Genomic DNA, 12780 nt, shown 5'->3' with positions numbered 1-12780 from the left:
GGTCATTGAAGATTTTAAGCAATTGGTTTGGACAAATACTTTTTATTTTTTAAAAAGAATTTTGTGGACAAATACTTTTTAAAGACCTCTCTTGCTCTGTGAAAGTGACCCAATATAAATGAATAAAATATATTGCTTTAGTGAATTGAAAATAGATATATTTCTCTTGCAGAATTCTAATAATCTTCTTATTCACTTTGAAAACCTTTGAGTAAAATTACCAGTGATCTTTGGAACTTGCTACATTGAAATTGACACAGTTATCCCAGTAATACTTTAAAAATTTTATAAAGCTTTTTTCAGTATGTTATTAAAAGCCTTCTTTTAAAATAGTTGTCTTTGGACCGTCTTACAATACAGGGTTTTATTTGTGTATGTTGATAGTCTCAAGCCATTTTGCATAATGCTGGTTGTATGATACATGGGAGCAGCAGTGATAGGCAGTAAGTTTGATCACCAGTTACGTTGAAGCTCATTCCCTTTACAGCATGCAAGAGAAAACTAGCAGTTATCCGTCCCTAAAGCTGGGTAAAATGAATAAAAAGTGATGGAAACCCACAACCACCAAATCATTATGGCTTTGCCGACAATTTAATTATTTAATTCCAAACTATTATTTCAATAGATTTAAACATTTTTTTCTTCAACATAGCTAAGTCAAAGTCACTTCTCTTATACAGAAGTTAAGCCATCGCCACTTCATCTGAGGATAGGAAAACTCTTTTCATTCCACGTGTTGGGGAATCGCCCAGCCAAAGGTCATGGTACACACGCAGGGAAAAATAAGTGCAGGTGGTCTCTGAAGTCAGTATTCTTCATGGAATGGATATTCAGGATGACCAGACCACCTGCCAAAACAAGGGAAAATCTTTCATTCCAAGGTCGAACAGCTGTATGTGTTACAAGCATCTTCTGACAATTTCAGCGACCACTCCCTCCCTCTGTTAATCATTCTTTAGGTTTCTTACCCACCTCCTCCCAGTTTTCATCAAGCCAGCACTTTTACTAAAGCCCTGGAGGTTTCAGTGTGTGTGTTTGGGCATGGAGGGGGCTGGTTGCCTCTACACCAACATGTTGCTCAGAACAAAAACACAGGAGGTGAGTGAAGCCTGCCTCTTTCCAACTCCTCCCTCCCTTCTGCTGTCCTGATAGAGGAACCACATAGGCACTTCTCTTCACAGCTCTGTCACCAAGCAAGGGCACCCTCTTCTCTGTACAGTGCTTCCTCGCCCTTCTCACTAGGCCTCCTGAGAGTTGATAGTTTGAGATCTAGAAGGTGATGACCAGCAAAGGAAGTTTCTGCTATAATGATGACAGTGATGATGTTGAACCTGTATCTTTTTTTAAAAAAAATATATTTTATTGATATTTTACAGAGAGGGAGGGAGAGAGATAGAGAGCTAGAAACATCGATGAGAGAGAAACATCGATCAGCTGCCTCCTGCACATCTCCTACTGGGGATGTGCCCGCAACCCAGGTACATGCCCTTGACCGGAATCGAACCTGGGACCCTTCAGTCCGCAAGCCGACACTCTATCCACTGAGCCAAACCGGTTTCGGCTAAACCTGTATCTTAAATAGCAATAGCATAGTACTCATACAAGTACTATGAGCTTTCAATTAAAATAAACATGGACACAGACTATAGGGTCCTGAAGGCCTGGGACAGGGGCCAGGGCAGGCTAGAAGAGATTAATGGGGGAGAAAGGGGACATATGTAATACTTTCAATAATAAAGATTTAATTTAAAAAATTAAAATATAAATTAAAATAAAATACAAATTAAATTAAAACACAAAAAGGCTGTGAAATCCAGTCAGGAATAAACTGGATGAAAAACAAAAAAGACTCATGGCCCACCATGCCTAAATAATACATTTTTTCGACCCACGGGGCCTAATATTTGTTTCTCCTTGATGATTTTTCTATTCCTGGTATGATGAATTATTTTTTCAGTGCTTCTAGAGTTAGGTATTAAACATGTCAAATGTCAAAATGATATTACCAACGAATTGTCTATAAAAATAATCAGTACATTTGTGGACTGACTACATCCAACTATCTCTTCCTAATTTAATACTTATTCAATAGAAACCACTTATTATCAAAAGCTATTAATTAACCTACATGCTTTTTATTTCTGAGTTTGTTTATTCTTTCATTCTTGCAGTTAGATGTCAAAATTTTTTCCCCTGGAAAATTCACAGTAGGAAGCTATTTTATTCATTCAGAAATGGATTCAGAAATTTGATATTAAGGCAGTCACAGTAGTTTTTGACTCTTGAAATACTTGGTGTCCAAAGTATCTGAATTATTTTTATGAGCATTTATATTGCTCACTTATAGAGAAGATTATAAAGAGAAGATGACTATTCAGGTGATCTGAAGAACTGGAAATATTAATAAAGAATGATTAAGAAGAAAAAATTGTGTGTATGTACATACATACCATGTGTGTGTATTCACTTTTTATTTTCAAGGACCAATAATATCCTATCTAATAAGAGACAAAGATTGAAATTAACCATACCTCTGCTACACTTCCCATTGGCTAATCAGGAAGATATGCAAATTAACCGCCAACAAAGATGGTGGCCGGCAGCCATGCAGCTGAAGCGAACAGGAGGCTTGCTTGCTCCAGTGATGGAGGAAGCCAAGGTTCCCCGCCTGCCGCGGCCAGGCTCTGAGCTCCAAAAGCAACAAAGTTGCAATTATAGAAGCTAAACAAACCCAGATACCTGCTTTCAGCAGGCCGTGGCCTCGGAGATGGAGCGGCAACCAAGTTTCAATTATAGAAGGTAAATAAATCCCAGAATAAAAAGAAAAAGAAACGAAAAAAAAGGAGAGGCTGGGAGCTTCAGTCGCCTGCGGTCTTGGCCAGCCTTAAAACCCTCAGCCCCTCATCCAGAGTGGCCAGGCACCCAAGTGGGGACCCCCACCCTAAAGGGGGTGTGGCCAGCCTGAAAACAGTCATCAGCCCCTCATACAGGCTGGACAGGCACCCTAGTGAGGACTCCCATTCTGAAGGGGGTGCAGGAAGCCTGAAAACAGCCATCAGCCCCTCATACAGGCTGGCCAGGCACCCCAGTGGTGACCCCCACCCTGAAGAGGGTGTGACCAGCTGCAAACAGCCATCAGCCCCTCACCCAGGCTAGCCAGGCACCCAAGTGGGACCCCCACCCTGATCCAGTACACCTTTCAGGGCAAACCAGCCAGCCCCCACCTGTGCACTGGGCCTCTATCCTACATAGTAAAAGGGTAATATGCAGACTGACCCAAACAGCAGAAAGACTGGGAATGACTGGTCACTATGAAACACACTGAGCACCAGGGGGCAGACGCTCAATGCAGGAGCTGCCCTCTGGTGGTCAGTGAGCTCCCACATGGGGGAGCTCTGCTCAGCCACAAGCCAGGCTGATGGCTGCCAGTACAGCGGTGGTGGTGGGAGCCTCTCCTGCCTCCTCAGCAGCACTAAGGATGTCTGAATGCAGCTTAGGTTTTCTCTCTGCTGGCAAGGGGACATCCCCTGAGGGCTGCCGAGCTGCCAGAGGGGTGTCTGATTGCCATCTTAGGCCCAATCCCCCAGGGAGCAGGCCTAAGCCAGCAGGTGGTCATCCCCTGAGGGGTCCCAGACTGCGAGAGGACACAGGCCAGACTGAGGGACCTCCCACCTGAGTGCACAAATTTTTGTGTACAGGGCCTCTAGTTAGAGAATAAAGGGCTACCTCATTAAATAACCGAATCTGGCAACATTTGAAGAAGTGTTAGGAATTTTACTTGTAGATGGATGGAGCTAGAATGGTGGAACTAGAAGTTTCAAATCTTATAGGTGAGCATTCATCTAAAACTAATTTCTTGATTAGTCAAAGAACATATATACATAGCTAATGGATACAGACAACAGTATGGTGATGGCCAGAGAGAGGAGGAGGGGGGGTCTGATCTGGGTAGGTGTGGGTAAAGGGGAGGATGGGTACATCTGTAATAGTGTCAACAATAAATAAAATAAAACTAGTTTCTTGGCTCTCAACTTGATGCTCTTTCTACTACACTCCCATGTATCTGTCTCAGGAAGTATTTTTTATTGATCCGTGCATCACTTTGATTTTTAGGAAGAAATACATATGGTGTTTGAATAATCGTGGTGTGATTGTATTAATTTGAATCGTATTATTTATACACTATGACTAATTTCTTCTTAAGGTCATTAGCCTGCCATGCCTTAACCTGTCATAGGATGTGATATAAATGCCAGAAATCTTCTTTTAAATAAAAATGTAGATTTACAGGGAGTTCCTAGAATGAATGTAATTTACCCAGATCAATTTAATATTCAGAATATGCTGCCCAGTGGCCTTTAGCCTTGTGCTTTCTGTGGACATAGGTCCGGGTTCATAAGAGCCCACTTGGTGATGCTTTTCAATTTAACACCACCGGGTGGTACCTGATTAAGGATCCCCCAGAACTCACTTGAGCAGATCCAGTAAGCGGACATCTCTATTCAAGGTTTCGATGGTCTTCATTTCTTCTGTAGTGAGAGAAAAGTCAAAGATCTGAAATAACAGAAATAAAAGACAGACATTTAAAAAGATAAGATATGGGTCAAGCTTGGGATTGTGGAGTGGGATCAGCAATTGGAAACTTTCTAAGATTTATGAACATCTCTGAAAATGTCTAAGAGGAGTTGGTCTAGTGCTGGGGGTCCACCTAATGGAAATGGATCCAGAATTCTCTTCTGCACTTTGTCTTAAGATAATTCTGCTAGGGACATCTTACAAGAAATTTTAAGTGCTGTGAAACAATGTATGTTCAGGACATCTGAAGAATTCTTATTAATTCTGGAAAAGACGCTGAACTTTTGATTCTGGACTAGAGCCTGTGTACACTTAAAAAATATTCCCTTATCTCTAAATTTGCTTTTGTACTTTCAAAAAACGTTTGTTTTGTCCTTTTAATCACTTCTCTCATTATTTAAAAAATATTTCTATTGATTTCAAAGAGGAAGGGCGAGGGAGGTAGAGAAATATCATTGATGAAAGAGACTCATTGACTGGCTGCCTCCTGCATGCTCTGCAGTGGTGATTGAGCCCGCAACCCAGGCATGTGCCCTGACTGGAATCCAATTGTGACCTTCTGGTTCATAGGTTGATGCTTAATCACTGAGCCACACTGGCAGGGCTGAACAGTAAAGTTTTGAATCCATGAACACTTTTGTTTCAGATACCTCAAAGTTTATAGTTTTTGTTGTTGTTTTTTGTTAATCCTCATCCAAGGACATATTGCCATTGATTTTTAGAGAGAGTGGAAAGGAAGGGGAGAGAAAGAAACATTGATGTGAGAAAGACACATCAAGTTGTTGCCTTCACATGTGCCCCTGACCAGAGCCTGGAATCACGCACTTGACTGGAATCAAACCTGGGACCCGTCCGTCCCCAGGCTGATGCTCAATCCATTGAGCCAAACCAGCCAGGGAATAATTTGTAGTTGTTTTTTTAAAAAAATTTTGATGAGTCTACACATTAGCCTTGCAGTGGCTCTCTCTTTTAAGATGGCTAAAAACAGTGTCAATGACTTTTTACTGTGAGGAATTTGAGAAAGTGTTAAAATAGTGTCAGTAGTTGATATTACTGTCTAGTATTCTTTCTTCTCTTGGCTAATAACAGAATCCCACTTTTTCCTTTTATGAACTTCCCTTCCACCATCTAGTAAGGCTGTTTGTCACATGACCTCAACTCCAGCAATGAAATAGGGATGACTCTCTTCTTAAGGATTAATGCAGCTGGTGACCTTAAGTTGAAGCAAACAGTCATTTACCATTTTGAAAAACTAGAAATTTAAGTATTATGCTAAATCTCCTCTGGAAAAACAAAGCTGGAATGATAACATGATTTGCTGAATGTTTTGAGCCCACTGTTGACATCCACTATTCAGAAAAACAATAAATTTATTTCAAAATATGACAATGTATCCAGTCACTCAAGAACTCTGATGAAGATGTACAATGAGATTATTGTTTTCAGGCCTGCTAACACAACATCCGTTCTGCAGCTTATGGGTCCAGGAGTAATTTTGACTTTCAAGTCTTATTATTTAAGAAACCAGTGGCCGGGTGCACGAAATTTGTGCACGGGGGAGAGTGTGTTCCTCAGCCTGGCCTGCACCCTTTCCAATTTGGGACCCCTTGAAGGATGTCCTACTGCTAGTTTACAGGGATCGGGCCTAAACCAGCAGTCGGACATCCCTCTCGCAATCCGGGACTGCTGGCTTTTAACCACTCACCTGCCTGCCTGCCAGCCTGCCTGATTGCCTCGAACCACTCTGCCTGCCGGCCTGCTCACCCCCAACTTCCACCCCCACCACACTGCCAGCCTGCTTGTCCCCAAATGCACCCCCCCTGCCAGCCTGATCACCCCAAACTGCCCACCTTGCTGGCCTGCTTGCCCCTACCTGCCCTCCCCACTGGCCTGATCATCCCCAACTATCCCCCTGCTGGCCTGCTCACTCCAAAGTGCCCCCCCCCCCCGCTGTCCTGATCACCTCCAACTGACCCCCACTGATGGCCTGCTTGCCCCCAACTGGCCCCCCTGCTGGTCTGATTAACCCCAAAGGCCCTGCCCCCCGCCACCCTGGTCACCCACAACTCCCCTCCCCTCTTGGCCTCTAACCGCCTCTTCCTCGGCCCTGCCACCATGGCTTTGTCCAGAAGAACATTTGGAAGGTTTCCTGGAAGGTCTCCCAGTCTAATTAGCATATTACTCTTTTATTAGTATAGATATATTTGTCTGTAAATATAATTATGATTGCAAATATGAGTAGGACCAGGTCAGATTTTATAGAATGGGCCTTTTATTACAGATGGTTTGCCATATATGCATTTTTTTCTAAAGAAGTAAAAATTACTTTAAAAAATGTTTCAGGAAGACTTTGAGAAATTTACAGTATCTGCTTTTCTTCCAAGAAAGTTGTCACTTTTATGCCAGAGTGAGAATTATTTGTATGCTTTCTATGTCAGCATTGGGCCACTGTGACTGGGGGGCACTTAGCTTGACTTGAGAGTAATTATCTTGCTCACTGGCTGGGGGAGGGTGTGAGGCAGAGGAGATAAATACTCGGTTCTGGATTATTCATAGATTGCTGACTTTCTGGATTCATTGTGAAAGCCCCTCCTTTTATTGATGTTCACCTTCTATTGACAGACATCTACCCTGGGAGAGAAATGAGATGAAACTCTCTTTCTTTTAATTGTAAAAAGCATTTGAATTCCTAAGGTGTGATAAGGCCACCCAGCCATCCACAGTCAAGGTACACATTTTCATGGAGGATATTCCCACTCTTGAATAAATTAAAACAATTTTTTTCTTTTAATTTAAACTTTCTTCTATAACTGTTTTCTTGTTACTTAAAAGCTAGTTTTTCTGAAACTACGTCCAAAGCTTTTCAAGCTGTATATGTCCTTGGAATGAATTTATAAATAAGAATTGAGCCCAGCTGGTGTGACTCAGTGTTTTAGCATTGACTTATGAACCAGGAAGTCACAGTTTGATTCCAGGTCAGGCCACATGCCCGGGTTGTGGGCTTGATCCCCAGTACAGGGTGTATAGGAGGCAGCGGATCAATAATTCTCTCTCATCATTGATGTTTCTATCTCTCTCCCTCTCCCTTCCTCTCTGAATCGGTAAGAATATGTGTGTGTGTGTGTGTGTGTGTGTGTGTGTGAGAGAGAGAGAGAGAGAGAGAGAGAGAGAGAGAGAGAGAGAGAGAAGTAAAAATGTTTGTAAATAAGAAAACATGTATTTGATGCTCTTAGAAAGTCTTATTTTCTTTCATTAAAACTTGTGCAGTATAGGGAACTCCATAGATTCTCTTAATTTGAAGAAAGTTAGAGGGAAAGGTACTAATTGAGAGTTCCTTTGAAAATGTGTCACTTATATATTTTTTTATGTTTATTTTTTTTAAATGAAAAACTGAAATATTTCTATTCAGAAAATATATTTGGATCTAAATATCTTCTATAATTTTAACCCTAAAATATCAATTTAAATATTTTAAAAATGGTTGGGATGTTTGTTTTTTTAAATAAGTTAGGTTACTGGAGTTCTACATGTTACTGGATCACCTGGGGTAATTTTTTGATTGGAAAATTAAGAATTATAGTCAGAGGGGAGGACATGAGAAGTTTTAAAGAACATATTCAACTTACTTTAGAAGCTGAACCTCTCTTATCATGTGACTTGTTTTGTATGTTTGCTAAACTATATTATCACATAAGCATTGCTGCTATTGGGACAAACAGTGACAGTTGATTCAGGTCCTTTGAATGTCCACTGTCTGTTTTAATTTGTATGTTCATTTTTGACTCTGTCATATGCTCAAACTTCAGTGGAAGTCATGAGAACCTATTATTTTTGCCTGCTCCCTCTTTTATGTTGGAAATATACTTTTTTACTCAGAGGGACCTTAACTCTGATGTAAGGGATCGTTTCCGTTGCCAACTGTTTTCTTCCTTGCCAAGTAAGAGAGTTGTTGTGAACTCTTCACTGATGCCTTCCCCAGGATATTTGCAGATGTGGTTGGGAAAAGTCATTTCATCCCCGACCTTAGCATGTCAGGTGCTGGGGTGCCAGGGTGCCGCCTCACCTGCGCCCCGCCTCTCCGAGCCCCATGTGGCTCTCTCTCCCTCCAATTGTCATGGGGACCACTGGCCTGCGCCCCTGCTCTCTCTCCCTTCGATCGTCATGGCGACCACCGGTCCGCCCGGCTTGTGCCCTGACTCTCTCTCCCTCTGATTGCCGTGTGATCACAGGACCGCAAGCGAGGCTGACCCCCGTGGCTCTTGCCTGCTGCCTGGGTTTCCTATCACTGTTCTTCTGTCCTTCCCCTTTCGCCTCCCATCATTGTGCCTACTTATACAAATTAAGCGCCATCTTTGTTGGCAGTTAATTTGCATATTGCCCTAAGTAGCCCCTGGGAAGGGTAGCGGAGGTTCCGTTAATTACCCTTCTTGTCTTTTATTAGATAGGTTATGTTCTATAAGGACATAGCTGCTATACGTAGGGATTCTTCTGATGGATCTGGACAAAGTAAATTGAAAACCTGGAAAGGATTCACATTCTAGATGCCATTAAGAACATTCCTGATTCATGAGAAGAGGTAGAAATATCAACATTACAGGAGTTTGGAAGAAGTTGATTCCAACCCTCACTGATAACTTCAGTGGAGGAAGCAATCACAAATGTGGTGGAAATAGCAAGAGAACTGGAATCAAAAGTGGACCCTGAAGATATGACTGACTTGCTGCAATCTTATGATAAAACTTGAATGAACGTGGAGTTGCTTTTCATGGGTGAGCAAAGAAAGTGGTTTCTTGAGATGAAACTTAATCCAGGTGAATATGCTGTCGATATTGTTGAAATGACAACAAAAGATTATTACATGAAGTTAGTCCATAAAGCAGGGCCTGAGAGGATTAACTCCAATTTTGAAAGAAGGTCTCTGGGTAAAAATGCTATCAAACAGCATCACAGATGACAGAGAAATTGTTTATGAAAGGAAGAGTTAATCAAATGGGAAATATTTTTTTTTAATTTAAAGAAATTGCCACAGCCACCACACCCTTCAGCAACCACCATTCTAATATTTTTAGAATTTTAGCCCACCAACATTAAGGCAAGACCCTTCACCAGCAAAAAAATTGCGATTCACTGAAGTCTTGAATGCTGGTTAATATTTTTTAGCAATAAAGTATTTTTAAATTAAAGTATGTACCCTTTTTAGACATAATACTACTTAATAGACAGTATAGTGAAACATAACTTTTATGTGTACTGGGAAAGCAAAACATTTGTGTTAGTTTATTGCAATTCACGCTTTATTTTGGTGGTCTAGAATGGAACCTGTAATATTTCTGAAGTATGCCTGTAATGTACACTCAGCAAAGCAATCCCCAAAGTGCTAGCAATAGTTTCAAATTCAGCTAAAATTAAATGCAGATATTGGCAGAGTGTGTCAGGGAGTTGCTAGAAAATAAAATATGAAGACGTTACAAGTTTCTTTTTAGTCTAAACAAAATTCTTTGAATAAAAAAATCCTACATTTTACATTTTCAGAAGCAGTTCTCTTACCTGAAAGTTTTCTTTAATCATTTTAGGGTCAAAGCTTTTAGGAATGACAACTATCCCTCGCTGGATGTTGAAACGCAAAGCAACCTGAGCTGCAGTCTTTTTGTACTTTTTCCCCAATGAGTTTAGAAGTTCATCCTCTAACAAAGGTTGGAAATAAGTACTCATCCTTAAAAAAATAAAAACATGCATGATATTTAGCTAGAATCTATGAGAAGCAGTGGTTAATCAATCCTCCTCCTCTGTCTTCCCATTCACCTGGTAACCTTCCAGGACATTTCAGGTCACCTGTAAGCAATTTCTGTGATTGCCGAGCTCTCAATGAAGAGTTGTTCTTTGTGTGGGAAGATCAAGAGAGGCAAATTTATATTGCTGCCTTTTTGAGAAAGTACGTATGTTTTGATGTGTCTTACAGAGAGGGCTGGGCTGAAAGAAGGCATATGTGAGAAGGCAGGTATCCTGAAGTGGAATAAGTAGAAATACAGCTCTTGGAATCATATTAGAATAGAATAATTTCTACTTTGGTCTGTGGAACACATCATAGTAGAAGTGTTGCCATTGAATACAGAGATAAAAATTATAAAATTTCAGAATTTAGGCCATAGAGACTCTATCAAATAACAACTAAACTAGCATTTATGGCTCACCTCTGTATTTTAGGCACTGTTAGGTAATTTTATACATGTCGTATAATCAATTCCTATAACATCTAAGTGAGTAAGGTTTTATTAGCTCAGTTTGGATATATGGAGAATGACCTGAAGAGTTTAAGTAAGTTTCTTAAGATTACACAGTCCAATAGAATCATTTCAATAAATAAAATAATTCACATTAGCCTCATACTCTACATCAAAGGGAACACTTTCTGAAGAGACATATAGTATTACTTACCAGTCTCGATCCTTAGAGATTCCCAATGGAGTAAATGCAACCATGAGAATGTCATGTTGTTGGCAAAATTCCAAGAGTTTTCTCTGGGTGAAATATGGATGGCACTCTACCTATGTGGTTGCATTGAAGAGCAGAGCACAAAATTAAGGCCTTGTAGATGAATGCAATTTTACATAGTTTAAAAAAACTTTAAATAAACTTCATTTTAAAGTATTATGGATAGTGAGACAAATTCTAAATATTTTTTCTAACAAGGAAACTTACATTGTTTATATACTGGTGAAGTTAATTACAACAACGTTAGTAAGGGCACCATCTGTGAATTAATTATAAAATAATGGGGGGGGGGGATTCAATTTTGTGTCCCTATCATAGTTTCAAACTTGAAATGCATAGAATCAGTTATTTATAATAAACATCCTAGAAAATACAATTTCCATAACAAACAATCTCAATGTTCAGACTAGTCTTAGTAAGTAGAAGCGACATGTTACAGAAGCCCTCTGCTCTAGCTATCAAACATCTAAGAATATTTTCACAAGATGAAGAACATGTTTGAAACTAAATTTAAAGGTAAATTTTATTTTCTTGGATGAGAGTTCTATTTATTTTTTTACATTCAACATTGAAAACAGTAAGTATGATACAGAGAGGACAGAGGCAAAATCGTTGGGAGTATCACTGTGGATGCTGCAAACTGTTGAAGGTGGGGCTTCAGAAGGGCTGCAGTATTGGTAAGCCATCTCCACAGTATTGCTGTGCTCTGCTTTCAGACACCACGCAACACATGAATAGGCTCAGGCTGTGATCTTCCAACAGGTCTTGCCTCCCTCGTCGGATATGTTTCTGAAGCTGATCAACATTCTTGTGCCAACAGATTAGGGTATTGACTCATTAGCATGAGGCAACACACTGTCAAATTTTTACTCTCTTTTTCATTCTGAGATAAAATGTTACCATCTTTCTCTGTATACCAGTAGCCCGGTGCATGATATTCGTGCACATTAAAAGGGAATTAATTGCCCTATCTGGTTTGGCTCAGTGGATAGAGCATCGGACTGCCGACTCAATGGTCCCAGGTTTGATTCTGGTCAAGGGCATGTACCTTGGTTGCGGGCACATCCCCAGTGGGAAGTGTGCAGAAGACAGCTGATCGATGTTTCTCTCTAATCGATGTTTCTAATTCTCTTTCCCTCACCCTTCCTCTCTGTAAAAAATCAATAAAATATATTTTTTTTAAGAAAGGGAATTAATTAGCAAAGATATTTTAATGTTGCTATTAGCCCTTTCTATATAATAGAAATGTGAGAGATGAAAGGAAATTAGTAAAATGTATATGAAAATAATATATAAATTTATTAATAAATAAACAGTAACAAAAGGATATAACAACAGAGGCATGATATAAAAATGACAAAAACATGATATGAAAACAACAAAAAAAATGATATAAAAACAACAGTGATGCAAACAATGACTGATAAAGTGATTAAACTTATTCTAATATCTCCCTGTACATCACATTAGGAGTGAAAACACTTTCAGAGTGCTTGACTAATTTCGCTTGTGATAAGTACTTAGAACTTTAACTGTAACATCACATGCTCTTCAAACTCGAGAGAAAGCAACATATAACTGACCATGTGCAAAAACAGCTTTAGGTATGAATATGCCCACTTTGTCTGTAGTTTGTCCTTGTGATTTATTAATAGTCATCACAAATGCTGGCATCACGGGAAACCATCGTCGAATCAGTTTAAATGGGAGGCC

The 12780-nt window shown here is 40.0% G+C and overlaps 1 protein-coding gene across 2 annotated transcripts in view; it reads right to left on the bottom strand.

Moving 5' to 3' along the window:
• Nucleotides 1–313: 313 nt before the first annotated feature.
• The window catches only part of LOC132211432 (aldo-keto reductase family 1 member D1-like), a 52595-nt gene continuing 40128 nt past the window's right edge, over nt 314–12780 (bottom strand). For both annotated transcript variants that reach the window (XM_059656112.1, XM_059656113.1), the window contains 4 exons: nt 11011–11120; nt 10123–10288; nt 4472–4554; nt 314–848 (listed from right to left, as the gene is read on the bottom strand). In XM_059656112.1, the coding sequence (XP_059512095.1) occupies nt 806–848; nt 4472–4554; nt 10123–10288; nt 11011–11120 (402 nt within the window). In that variant the 3' untranslated portion in view covers nt 314–805. The remainder of the gene's footprint in view (nt 849–4471; nt 4555–10122; nt 10289–11010; nt 11121–12780) is intronic.

The sequence above is a fragment of the Myotis daubentonii genome, chromosome 10 (genome assembly GCF_963259705.1).
Source record: "Myotis daubentonii chromosome 10, mMyoDau2.1, whole genome shotgun sequence".
NCBI lineage: Eukaryota > Metazoa > Chordata > Mammalia > Chiroptera > Vespertilionidae > Myotis > Myotis daubentonii.
This window is presented reverse-complemented; position numbering and strand designations above follow the sequence as displayed.